The 12,500-nt window shown below is 39.9% G+C and overlaps 1 protein-coding gene and 1 long non-coding RNA gene across 5 annotated transcripts in view; one reads left to right on the top strand and one right to left on the bottom strand.

Annotated features, from left to right (window-relative positions):
* Positions 1 to 12,500, top strand: part of LOC138009560 (uncharacterized) — a 441,051-nt gene that overhangs the window by 58,584 nt on the left and 369,967 nt on the right. The gene's annotated exons all lie outside the window — the stretch shown is intronic.
* The window catches only part of LOC138009549 (tetratricopeptide repeat protein 28-like), a 26,490-nt gene continuing 17,752 nt past the window's right edge, over positions 3,763 to 12,500 (bottom strand). For all 3 annotated transcript variants that reach the window (XM_068856622.1, XM_068856621.1, XM_068856620.1), the window contains 2 exons: positions 6,384 to 10,619; positions 3,763 to 5,932 (listed from right to left, as the gene is read on the bottom strand). In XM_068856622.1, coding sequence (XP_068712723.1) covers positions 5,853 to 5,932; positions 6,384 to 10,551 — 4,248 coding nt within the window. In that variant the 5' untranslated portion in view covers positions 10,552 to 10,619 and the 3' untranslated portion in view covers positions 3,763 to 5,852. The remainder of the gene's footprint in view (positions 5,933 to 6,383; positions 10,620 to 12,500) is intronic.

The raw sequence follows: 12,500 nt of genomic DNA, 5'->3' as shown, positions 1-12,500 counted from the left end.
TTTTTAGCTATATGCAATTAGGGTGGCCCTCATTCAAGCTTTATGTCATCTTACCGAGATAGCTCAGTTGGGAGAGAGTCAGACCTAAGTTCTGAAGTCCCTGGTTCAAATATGGAGCGATTAAATGAGCTCTGAAAATTTCCCGGATCTCGGCAACAATTTCTCCCCATTCCTCATCTTCCGTGTTCACATTTTTTTCAGTTTCCCCCAAAATCATAACAAAGGAAATCGTTCCAAGCGCAAATAGTCTGCGAAGACCGTATACATCGGTTCTTCCCTTGCAATAGATCGGACAGAAACCGTCTTTTTTAGCTCGGTGAGATTAGGATGGCGCTCATTCCCGCTCCATATCACCCTGCCGAGATAGTTCAGTTGGGAGAGCGTCAGACTGAAATAAGGGTCCCTCACTGCTCCAAGATCGCTTGGATCACGGTGCATCAAAGGAACCAATAAATCCACTCTGTGAAAGGCATCTTCGGTTCCTTTGATGCACCGTGATCCAAGCGATCTTGGAGCAGTGAGGGACCCTTATTTCAGTCAGTGATCCTTTTTGGGATCATCTCAAAGGAACGCACCCTCACGCGGGGGGCTCATGTGACAAAGTCTATTTTCAGTAATGGTGCAAAACGCTATTGCCATATCTGACTACGAGGAAGAAAAAGACACGCGACTGGTTTTATCCCGTTGGCTGCCTGTTACACAGGCATCCCACAGAATAATTTGAACAGTTAGTTTTAAGTTGTTGTGACGATCTCGTTAGTGGCAATTCTTACAAAAAATACACTTCATCCCATCTTATCCCGTTAGCCTAGTGGACTGAAATTAGAAAGACGAAATTCTGCGACTCTAGGCTCGATTTCCGCCTAGAATCCAATCGAATCTTAACGCGAATGCTTCGTCGGTTATCATTTAGAGTCACTTCCGTTTTTTTCCGTTGCTCCTAGTATTTGAATTCAAATTTGTTGTAACTACCATATTTTATCACATTTCTTCCAGTTTTTCGTCAACATTCATTTACTATTTATGTGTACATAGAAGCAATCCAATGTAAACTCTCATTGTACCTGAAGAAGGCTGGTTTGGCCAGCCGAAATACACCACTAAAATAAAATTTACGTTGTATCGGTTCTTCCTTAAAATACGTCGTTTAAGCTGAAGTGAAAGGAATAGTCAGTTTGAGATAAAGAAACAAGTGCTATCCCATTTTAAACAGGTGTTTTAACACAGCGCGAATCGCCAAAAACGAGCATGAACGAGCGCGATGCGTGAGGGGAGATGGGTAAAAAACGATCTTGCATCATTCTCGTGTCTGGCGATTCGCAATTGGCTAAATGTTTGTAATTCTTATCATGCCATGACATAACATTCGTATGCGATTTTTATTTAGTTTTGTTCTTCTTCTTTCTTTCCGTTTAGATGTCGATGAGTGCATTTTGGGATACCACATGTGTGATCACATTTGCCACCACACTGCAGGCAGTTTTAGATGCAGCTGTCAATCGGGATGCAGGCTAATGGAGGATCTCACAGCTTGCACGGGTATTTTAATCCGCTACTTGCACAACTCCCATAATACACCTCTTTTACCCCCCAAAAATCTGCGTGGGCATAGCACTGGGGCATTCCTAACACTAACCCTAACCCTAACACTGTTTTCGACTTCTCTTGGGACATTTTCATGTCCCAGGAGAAATTGCAAACAATGATTAAGCAAAAGTTTTTTTGGGGTGGGGGGGGTAATAGAGGTGTATTATGGGATTATGCAAGTAGTGAATTGGAACTTTCAAAGTGCTACTCTGCCCAAAACAAATCAATTTTTCTTTTTCCTTGGATTTCAAAACTATGTCAACTAAACACTAAGTGACCCAAGTTTTAAGCCTTGTTTTCAAAAAGATACTGTTTATTTTAAATGGAATTTTATCATTTAGTGTCCGCAATTACTAACTCTAAAATCTTGAGAGAGCTGGATCAAGGAGGAAATGACGTCAAAGACTCAATGAATGCAAAGCGTGTGTACGCGGCCTGAATAGACCTTATTCACGATAGCCGCCATGTTGGATTTGCCTTTATCATGCAAATTAGCTACATTCTTCTGAGGGGGCAAACAACACAAGTTCGAGAGGTTATAACGAACATCTTAGCCACACAGATGATTTGTTTCACGTTCATTGTATGTTTATCACCTAAGTAGTAAAATAGAATGATTACACAAGTTAGTTGTGTTACGGTGTTTTTTGTCAAAAATGAGCAGATAACAAAGTAGAAAGTTACAATGTCGGAGGCAATCAAAGATATAAAATTATTATAAAAGGTACTTAACTCTAAATTTTAAAATGTACTTTTAGCAATATAAATTTAATATTTCGGCGATCCGATTTTCCGCAATTTGCCTTTATTCCAATGTTTGCCCCCCAGCATAACACATGGCTTATTTGCATGACAATTTGAAAACCAACATGGCGGCTATCGTGAATAAGGGCTTTTAACATGCAACACGGGAGTTTCGGGCTTTTAGACTTTTAAACTAGTGTTTTGCATATATAATAAGCTGCATTTACGCGATGAAATTTTAAGCTTGTGAGTAAATGACGTCTCATTCTCTAGATCCAACTCTCTTCGGTCGAATCGGTCAGTTTTGAACGTGAGTAACGGCGGACCATGAAATCCAGATTTTACACTCAAAGAAAACAGCCTTTGGATAAAAATCAAAGCTCACTGAGCTTGAAAATTTTGCCAGTCAGGTGTTAATCAAACACACTTTCAAAACCAGAAAAAAAAGGAAGTGAGTTTTTGATCAGAATAGCACTCAAGTAAATGGGTATCTTGTGAGATACATGGATCGAAGGTTACTCGATTGATCAACAGAATGGCTGGCTGACAGCCTAACTGGCTAAATGACTGACTGATTGACACTAAGGGGGGGGGGGGGGGGCGTATTTTTTTGTTTAATTGACTTAATGGCTGACTGACTTGCTGATTTCCTGTGACTGGATAAATGAGTGTATGGTTAGATGGCAGGCTTGACCGCCGACTGACTGATTGTCTGGCTTTTTTCACCCACTAAATTAATTATTGGTTTTTTTGACGCAGATATTGACAAGTGCACAGATGCTCGTCATGGCTGTTTGCAACTTTGTAACAACACCGAGGGAAGTTACAACTGTTTGTGCTTAAAAGGCTTCTTCTTGCAAAAAGACAATAAAACTTGCGTTGGTACGTTTTGGTGAATTAAACAGGGCTTATCGTGCTCCTTTAGTGAACGGCTTTTGGAGCCACAGGTAGCCACTCCGATCGCTCGTGATTTTAGTGGTGGCTTTCGACTTTTTTAGTTGATCCGTATAGGTATGGCTTTTATCCCTGTGTTTATTATTCTTGGCACTGTGATGTGTGTAATGCGCTTCAAACGAAAAGTACGATTGCAAAGAGCTCGTTTGGCAGAGGTTTGCAATTATCACGACATTAAATACGTTTTCCTTAAAGCATGACAAGTAAAAGATTAATGACCTTTTTCTTGGATTTTCCTGTAATCATAAAAAGTATTTAGTCAATTCTATGTCAGGCTAATGTGCACATTAATGCTTGAAATGTGAAGTAGGGGTACACGTCGTTTGTAAATTCTCTAATTTCTGGGGCCACTTAACAGCTTAGTTGTAGAACAAACTTACCCTTGCAATCTACAACAAGTACTTTTGAAGGAGTTATCCTCCCCCCCCCCTAACCCTAACCCTAACCCCCCCCCCCCCAAACAAGAAAAAAGCAAAGCAAAAGGTTAAGTGACGGTCATATTGGCATCCCAAGCAAATCCTTAATTGTTGTAGCATAATTCATTTCACTACTTAACTTTCCCAGACTTCGTTTGTGGCTCAACTAAACACACTTTGTTTTTATGTTTACACCAGGACGAAAAGGAATCACTGTTTTCATGGATGCCGTAGCAATTGAGAAACACATGCAACCTTTTGAAGCAAGAGCTATGTCGTCTTTTTTGGATAGTATCGACACCGAAGCTATCGAAAAGGAAACCCTTTTAAAATCGGTGGCCATACCTACAAACATTAGATATACACACTTATTACGTCTTTAACAGTGTTTCGTTTCCAGGGTGCTTAATGCCTTGTGCTTTAAAATCGCTTTTCCGAGTGTTTTCGTTTTCGAACCTTTTTTGTAACATTTTTCAAAAAATAAATAATCTACAGATCTGTACCTTCACAAACGTATTTTGTATGTGCGTTTGGAAGACATATTTTTATAACTGAGCATATTTATGATATATCATAAGCAAATGTCCTATCCAACTTTAGACGGTTTCCTTACTTACTTGACCCATAAAGGGTGCTGTTACACTCGGCAATTTTTCGAGCAACTTGTCTCTCAATTGTGTTTCCACAAGAGTTTTTTTTTCACACTGCAAAACTATTTGTTTGACGGTTGTTACACTGGGCAACGTTTCTTGCAATTTATCTCACTTTCGATGATCTCATGAGGTTAACGGAACATTTCACTGGCTGATGACGCAAACCGTTGCGACACAAGTTGCAGGGCAGATTTCACAGCACGCATTGCTTGAAACCTTCGTTGCTAACTTGCGTAAACCAATACGCAAAGTAGCAGGGGATTCTACTTTCCGCGAAAGGTTCTGCGATTTGTCTCACCTCGTTTTTGGCAGTTGTAAAGTGTGCAACTTGCAACTTGTCTTGCTATGGCATTTCAAGAGAAGTTGCATGAAAAATTGCAAAATTCAGCAGAGCCTTATATTAAATTAGGGTTTTCAGCTTTAAACGTAACTTAAACATTCGGTTGCGTTGCATGACCCGGATATCCAAACACCATTAGTTTGACCCTTGCGACGGAAATGTTCTAAATTAAAGGCCATAGTATAGGCTGCCTGTAGCCTTTCGTTCCCTTGAGGCTCAAACCAACACTTTGAACCAACTGCACTTTTTGGAGGGATTGAATCTACCCCAACTGTTTCACATAACATCCAATGTTATGGTACCAAATGAAACACCAATCATTTCTTAACAAGATGCACTCATTAATGTGACGTAATGGTTTACCATAGCAACGAAAAAGCCTTCCAAAAAGATGCCCTATATCTTGTCTTCAAAAGCTTATATCTCAGAAACGAACTTGGCGACCCCGGTTTTTTATTGCTAAAAGAGGTTAGCAGGCTAAGATAAAACTCTCTGCAGAGGTATAAAAAATTCTCTTTAGCGGATTCACAGCCACCTTAAAATTTCCCAGTTGTGAAGGTTGCTATGCATCTGCTCCAGATAATTTTTCTAACTTTGCAGCGGATTTGTTAGTTCCCCAACCATTATTCCAGGAATTGAACTACTTTCGAATGCAAACACATTCTTTCAATTTGCTAAAAAACACCACCGATAACTCGAGGGGAGTAAGCCCTATAAAGAACTTGACAATTGATTAAGAAAAGAAAAACGCCTTCTCTATTGCTGATGATTTCCTTCATTTGTTATCCAGAAGAACAGGAAAAATATTTCACCCGTCGTTTCCCTTCTATTTTGTGATCTTTAAATATTGCAAATGTGTGTCTTTTTCTTATCACGGTAAAAGCCTGATGTTAAGGGTCATCAGCAAAAGTGTCCTTTTTTTCTCTTCTTTCAAAACTGGCTTAAGCTCATACACATTCTTTCAATTCAAAAACAAAGAACTAAATGAAACATGATTTTTAGTAGCAACTCAACTAAAGCACTATGATTTTGATCGCCATTGGAGCACACTGCCTTTTCACTTACAATAATCTCAGTCTATTGGTTTAGTTAACGCAGTAACTTCTACTAAACTTTTGGAGCTTGTTCTACTGGCATAACCATGATTGGTAATCCGGTCTACTTTTTTTTTACAAGTTCGGAAATCACTGCAGCGTCAGGCTCTGCCACGTAGTCTTCAAGCATCTTTGACATCGATTCTGGAAAAAGAAAAAAAAAAGAAAAACAGCTCTAAATATAGCTGGTTCTTTCGAGCATACACAATGCGCCGATGAGAATAGCTACGTGCACGATGATGCTGTCTTCGAATTCCTTACAAGAAAAGACGTTTAGAGATCTATGGGAGAACGGAAACACCAAAAGAGACATCACAAGGTGGTAAAACGAGCCATCTTCACCACTTAACAAAAAGGCTGAAAGAAAACAGTTTGTCCACCAATGTGAAATGTATCCTTTATGCTACTGTGCATGCGTGATAAGCATGCGGAAATTACATTTTTGACAAAAGCGTGTTAGAGGAAACTTTGAATTGTTTACACTACGAAGCTTCCATCTCGTTATCATGCCATCTTAGGCCTATTTCATTCCTATTGTCAGTTTTCCAATTTGAAAGTATTCTTGTTTTCTGAGTTAAACTCGAACTTCACTTACCATTCTTTTTTGGAAATTCCAGCGTGACATCATCGCCAACCAGCACAAATGGCGCCCAGTGCTTTACAGCGCAATACTGCTTTGACTCTCGCAAAGATTTCATTGCTAGTTGAAGAGCTGCACTTGCGCGTTTTCCATCTGCCAAGTGCTGGTAGAAGGTCCTCATGAACAGCAACGTTACCTCGTCATCAATTGCCCAGAGTGACACCAAAACAGACCGAGCTCCAGCACACAGGAAAGCCCTTGCAATTCCCACCACTCCCTCAGACTTCACTTCTCCACGGCCACTGTGACAACAGCTCAGCACAACTAGTCTTGCTCGAAGAGAAATTCTCTGAACATCCGACATTTTCAAAATGAAGTCTTCCTCTTTGGGGATTGGCGATTTCCGTTCGGTATTTGGTGCTAAAGCAATTTCTCCCGTTTTTTGGCATCCATGTGCTGCAATGTGAACTAAGGCAACTGATTTCATACTTTTCAGCACCTCAGCTTTCGTGGCACTTTTTCCAGTCAGCGGTGTTGTCTGAAGAAGTTGTCCAATCATCTCTACCTCTTGTTTTGCGCACGGAAGCTGTTCCAAAATGGGCTCCCCTTTCTCGTTAGTAACTTCCTTCAACCACGGATCACCTACAAGTAGTGCTCCAGTCTTACTGTGGAAGTCTTCAGGTGCACCAACGATCACATTAAAAGCTGTCAACGAGGGAACAGTGCGGATACTGATAGATTTGCTCAATGCAGAATATGGAGCCAAGCAAAATGGTCCATCGGGAACAACGATTAAATCATTTCCTTGGAGCAAGTCTGCAACTGGCTCGAGCAAGACATCATACAACGGTTGTAAAGAGGTAATAGAGGATGAAGATGGTAGAACTGTTTTCGCACTGATAGGTTTTTTGCTGCAAGACAGGTCACTGCGTAGTGGATCCAAAGAACGATTCTCGCATCTGACACCATCCCCTACGCCGATCCCTCTCAAAATAGTTTCCATCAACAAATCAGCACTTCCATTCGCGATTTCGTTTTGCCGAAAGCTGATCTTGCTGTCTTTTCTTAGCACCCAAAACGTGATCTTGTTCTTGTCAAGTGCCACAAAAACGGCTTGTGAAGGTAATGAAGCTGCAAGAGTTTGATTCGGAGCAAGTGCAGAAAATGACCGAGAGTCAATGCCGTATTGATCTTTCAAAATATCTATCAAAGCCTGTGCTCGACCGTTCTCAGCAGCATACAAAGCTTCTTCAATCTCTCCTTTCTTCAAAAGTGTCCTCCACAGAGCAGTGTATGACATGTGATAAGAATCACGAAAACTTATTTTCCATTCATCTTCTGACTTCAGACTACGCCTTGTTTCATCAAAATGTTTTATACTTAAACGATAACAATTGAGTGACTTACTCAAGGAACCCAACAATTCATGATCACGACCTTGGGAATACCACGCATGTCCCTCTCGTAGACAGTCTCCAATTTCCTTGAAAATACTAAGACTGTGTTCATGGTACTCAATGGCTTGTTTAAAATTACCTAGATTGGAATAGGCATTTCCCAGATTGGCATAGGCTGATCCCTCGCCAGTTCTATTCCCTGCTTCTTTAGCAATACTAAGATGTTTTTCGTAGTACTCAATGGCTTTTTTAAAATTACCTAGATTGCGATAGACATTTCCCAGATTTCCATAGGTTGATCCCTCCTCAACCCTCTTACCAACTTTTTTTGCAATACTGAGATGTTTTTCGTAGTACTCTATGGCTTTTTTAAAATTACCTACACTAAGATAGGCATTTCCCAGATTTCCATACGGTGATGCCTTCCCAGCTTTATTCCCTACTTCTTTAGCAATATTAAGATCTTTTTCGTAGTACTCAATGGCTTGTTTAAAATTACCTAGACTAAGATATGCATTTCCCAGATTTCCATGGGCTAATCCCTCCCCAGACCTATCACCTACTTCTTTTGTAATACTAAGATGTTTTTCGTGGTACTTAATGGCTTGTTTAAAATTACCTAGACGAAGATAGGCATTTCCCAGATTTCCATGGGCTAATCCCTCCCCAGACCTATCACCTACTTTTTTTGCAATACTAAGATGTTTTTCGTGGTACTCAATGGCTTGTTTAAAATCACCTAGATTAAAATAGGCGTTTCCCAAACTTCCATAGGCTGATCCCTCCCCAGCCCTAGCCCCTACTTCTTTTGCAATACAAAGACGTTTTTCGTGGTACTCAATGGCTTGTTTAAGATTACCAAGATCGCAATAGGTATTTCCCAGATTTCCATAGGCTAATCCCTCCCCAGCCCTATCCCCTACTTCTTTAGCAATACTAAGATGTTTTTTGTGGTACTCCATGGCTTCTTTAAAATTACCTAGATTGTCATAGGCATTTCCCAGATTTCCATAGGCTGACCCCTCCCCAGCCCTATTACCTACTTCTTTTGCAATACTAAGATCTTTTTCGTAGTACTCAATGGCTTGTTTAATATTACCTAGACTAAGATGGGCATTTCCTAGATTTCCATGGGTTGATCCGTCTCCAGCCATATTACCCACTTCTTTTGCAATACTAAGATGTTTTTTGTAGTACTCAATGGCTTCTTTAAAATTACCTAGGCTATGATAGGTATTTCCCAGATTTCCATAGGTTGATCCCTCCCCAACCCTATCCCCTACTTCTTTAGAAATACTAAGCTGTTTTTCGTGGTACTCAATGGCTTGTTTAAAATTACCAAGCTTGCAGTAGGCATTCCCCAGATTTCCATAGGCTGATCCCTCCCCAGTCCTATCCCCTACTTCTTTAGCAATACTAAGATGTTTTTTATAGTACTCAATGGCTTGTTTAAAATTACCTAGACTAAGATAGGCACTTCCCAGATTTCCATAGGTTGATCCGTCTCCAGCCCTATTACCTACTTCTTTTGCAATACTAAGATGTTTTTTGTAGTACTCAACGGCTTGTTTAAAATTACCTAGATTGTGATAGGCATTTCCTAGATTTTCATAGGTTGATCCCTCCCCAGCTTTATCCCCTACTTCTTTTGCAATACTAAGATGTTTTTCACAGTACTCAACGGCTTGTTTAAAATTACCTAGACTAAGATAGACACTTCCCAGATTTTTATAGGTTGATCCCTCCCCAGCCCTATCCCCTACTTCTTTAGCAATATTAAGATGTTTTTCGTAGTTTTCAATGGCTTGTTTAAAATTACCTAGACTAAGATAGGCATTTCCCAGATTTCCATAGGCTGATCCCTCTGCCGCCCTATTACCTACTTCTTTTTCAATACTAAGATCTTTTTCGTAGTACTTAATGGCTTGTTTAATATCACCTAGACGAAAATAGGCTTTTCCCAAATTTCCATAGGCTGATCCCTCCTCAGCCCTATTACCTACTTCTTTTGCAATACTAAGATCTTTTTCGTAGTACTCAATGGCTTGTTTAATATTACCTAGACTAAGATGGGCATTTCCCAGATTTTCATAGGTTGATCCGTCTCCAGCCATATTACCCACTTCTTTTGCAATACTAAGATATTTTTTGTAGTACTCAATGGCTTCTTTAAAATTACCTAGTCTATGATAGGTATTTCCCAGATTTCCATAGGTTGATCCCTCCCCAACCCTATCCCCTACTTCTTTAGAAATACTAAGCTGTTTTTCGTGGTACTCAATGGCTTGTTTAAAATTACGAAGATTGCAGTAGGCATTCCCCAGATTTCCATAGGCTGATCCCTCCCCAGTCCTATCCCCTACTTCTTTAGCAATACTAAGATGTTTTTTATAGTACTCAATGGCTTGTTTAAAATTACCTAGACTAAGATAGGCACTTCCCAGATTTCCATAGGTTGATCCCTCCCTAGCCCTATCCCCTACTTCTTCAGCAATATTTAGATATTTTTCGTAGTACCGAATGGCTTGTCTAAAATTACCCAGACTAAAATAGGCATAGCCCAGGTTGTCATAGACTGCTCCCTCCTCAGCCCTGCAGCCTATTTGTATGAAAATATGTAATGCTTGTGCATATTTTTTTATGGCCTGTTGATAATCAGGTAGGTTGAAGTAAGCAACTCCGAGATGAAAATGAGCCCTTCCTTCAAGATGCCTGTCTTCTGTACTTATTGCAATGGCAAGCTCTAGCATTCGCTGCTCTACAGCCTCTAACTTCCCATCTACCATTTTTCAACAACTAAATGACAATTCAACCTTTTTCGATGAGATGATCCAATGTCAAATCAAGGATGAAGCTGGAAGGAAAGAAAAGTAAAGACGCTTGATGTTTAATCTGCTTTTAAAGTAATAAAAGGTAAGGGAATATCAAGTATTCTGTGTTACCAAGTCATTCTCTCGTAACGGTGAAATCGACGGTACTGAAAATTGCCCATTGCTGTTCATTACGTATTTTACCACTCAGTCCTAGTTTTTTAAGTTTTCAAACCACTGTAGAATCTTTCCATGGGGATTTTTAACTTTGTAAATTTTTATCCTTGCCAATTCATCCTCGCTTATTCTCCTCATAAAAGTTTTAAGCTGAATCTGAAAACTTCTTTTGGCCCTTAGCCATACAAATTTTCAGTGGGGAGCAAAAGCTGTTTGTTTTAAAATTATAAGTGGCGGAATAGACCATTTTACAAGTGTGTCAATCTCGTACCCAGAGTCCTCGGGCTTTTTGGCCAGCGGGTGAGCGCCCGGAGAGACTCTGGGATAATCGATTTGAACTATATTTTTGATTGGCCGCTTGCGTAACAATGGCAGTCCAACAGGAAGTCGGTAAGTAATTCGGAAGCCCCAGAATTTGGAGGAAGATTCAAAATCTAAAACAAGTTTCAGTGCTGATTGATTTTTTCTTCCTCAGAAATATATAAATCACAAAAATAATAAAACGACGAGGTTTGAATTACGTTATATACCGCACGGGAATTTTCCCACGCTGCTAAAACTGCTAAAAAGTGATTACTGTTGCTGTTGCAAAAGTACCGTGGGAAAACATTACATCAGTCTCTTTGAGGAGAAATCCGTGGAATAAGGTCTTGTCGAAGCCATTCAGAATTACGGAAACATCAAATTGTAGAAGAAGAGGACATTTGTGTCGTTTCCACAAAAAAAAATTGTCGATCGTGTTGCTTGCACGATGGTATTCTCATTGCATTCTGTACGGTGGAATGTACGCTGAAACACCAAAAATACACTCACCGAAAGCGTCAGAGGTTTCATTTTCACTTGCTCTTACAGCAAGCCAATGATCATTTCTCCAGTTTCTTTGTGTGTAAGGCTAAAATTCTTGTTTCTCAAACACTTTCAACCCGCCATTTCTACTGTTAACGGTTTTCTCTTTTCTGCTTCCGTTTAAACTCAACCATACGTCATAAGACCGGAACCCACGTTTTCTGGGAAAATGGAGTCGATTATCCCAGAGTCTCTCCGGGCGCTCACCCGCTGGCCAAAAAGCCCGAGGACTCTGGGTACGAGATTGCAAGTGTGTGCATAGTATAGTTACCAGGCCTATCAATGAAAGTGAGGCTAAAGTTGACCTTGTTTTGATAGAAACCTCACTGCTTTTCTTATGTAAATTCCAAACTGTTAGTAAGAGAACATCATTAACATAAGAAAAGCATGGAGGTCTGTATCATGACAAGGTCAACTCCAACCTCACTTTCATTTAAAGGCCAGGTAACTAAGCACATAACTGTAAACAAAATTCTATTATCGAGTTTTCGAATGGTCATAAAATCTCTTATTATTTTACATAATTTTTTTACTTTTGTATGTCGACTGCGAAAAGCCCGGCAACCCAAAGTGGTGATCCCCCAAGAGATGGCATCTGGGTCTCACACTTTTTACATCAGTACATAGACCTTATTCATAAATGGCGGTCAATTTATAATTCTTTTGTCAAAGTGCAAATTAGCCTACCAAGCCTCGATACCATACAGTGAATTGAAAAGAATTCTTGCTCTAAAATGAGGCTTGGTAGGCTAATTTGCACGTGGACAAAAGAATTATAAATGTGACCGCCATTTATGAATAAGGTCTATACTTAATACATAGAGTTAGCCAAGCCTAAGAGCGGGGCTCCCTGGTTATTTATTCTTAATGCCTGTAGGGTTAGTGAAAATAAAAGGGAATAG

Source organism: Montipora foliosa, chromosome 7, assembly GCF_036669935.1.
Source record: "Montipora foliosa isolate CH-2021 chromosome 7, ASM3666993v2, whole genome shotgun sequence".
In the NCBI taxonomy this organism is placed as follows: domain Eukaryota; kingdom Metazoa; phylum Cnidaria; class Anthozoa; order Scleractinia; family Acroporidae; genus Montipora; species Montipora foliosa.
This window is presented reverse-complemented; position numbering and strand designations above follow the sequence as displayed.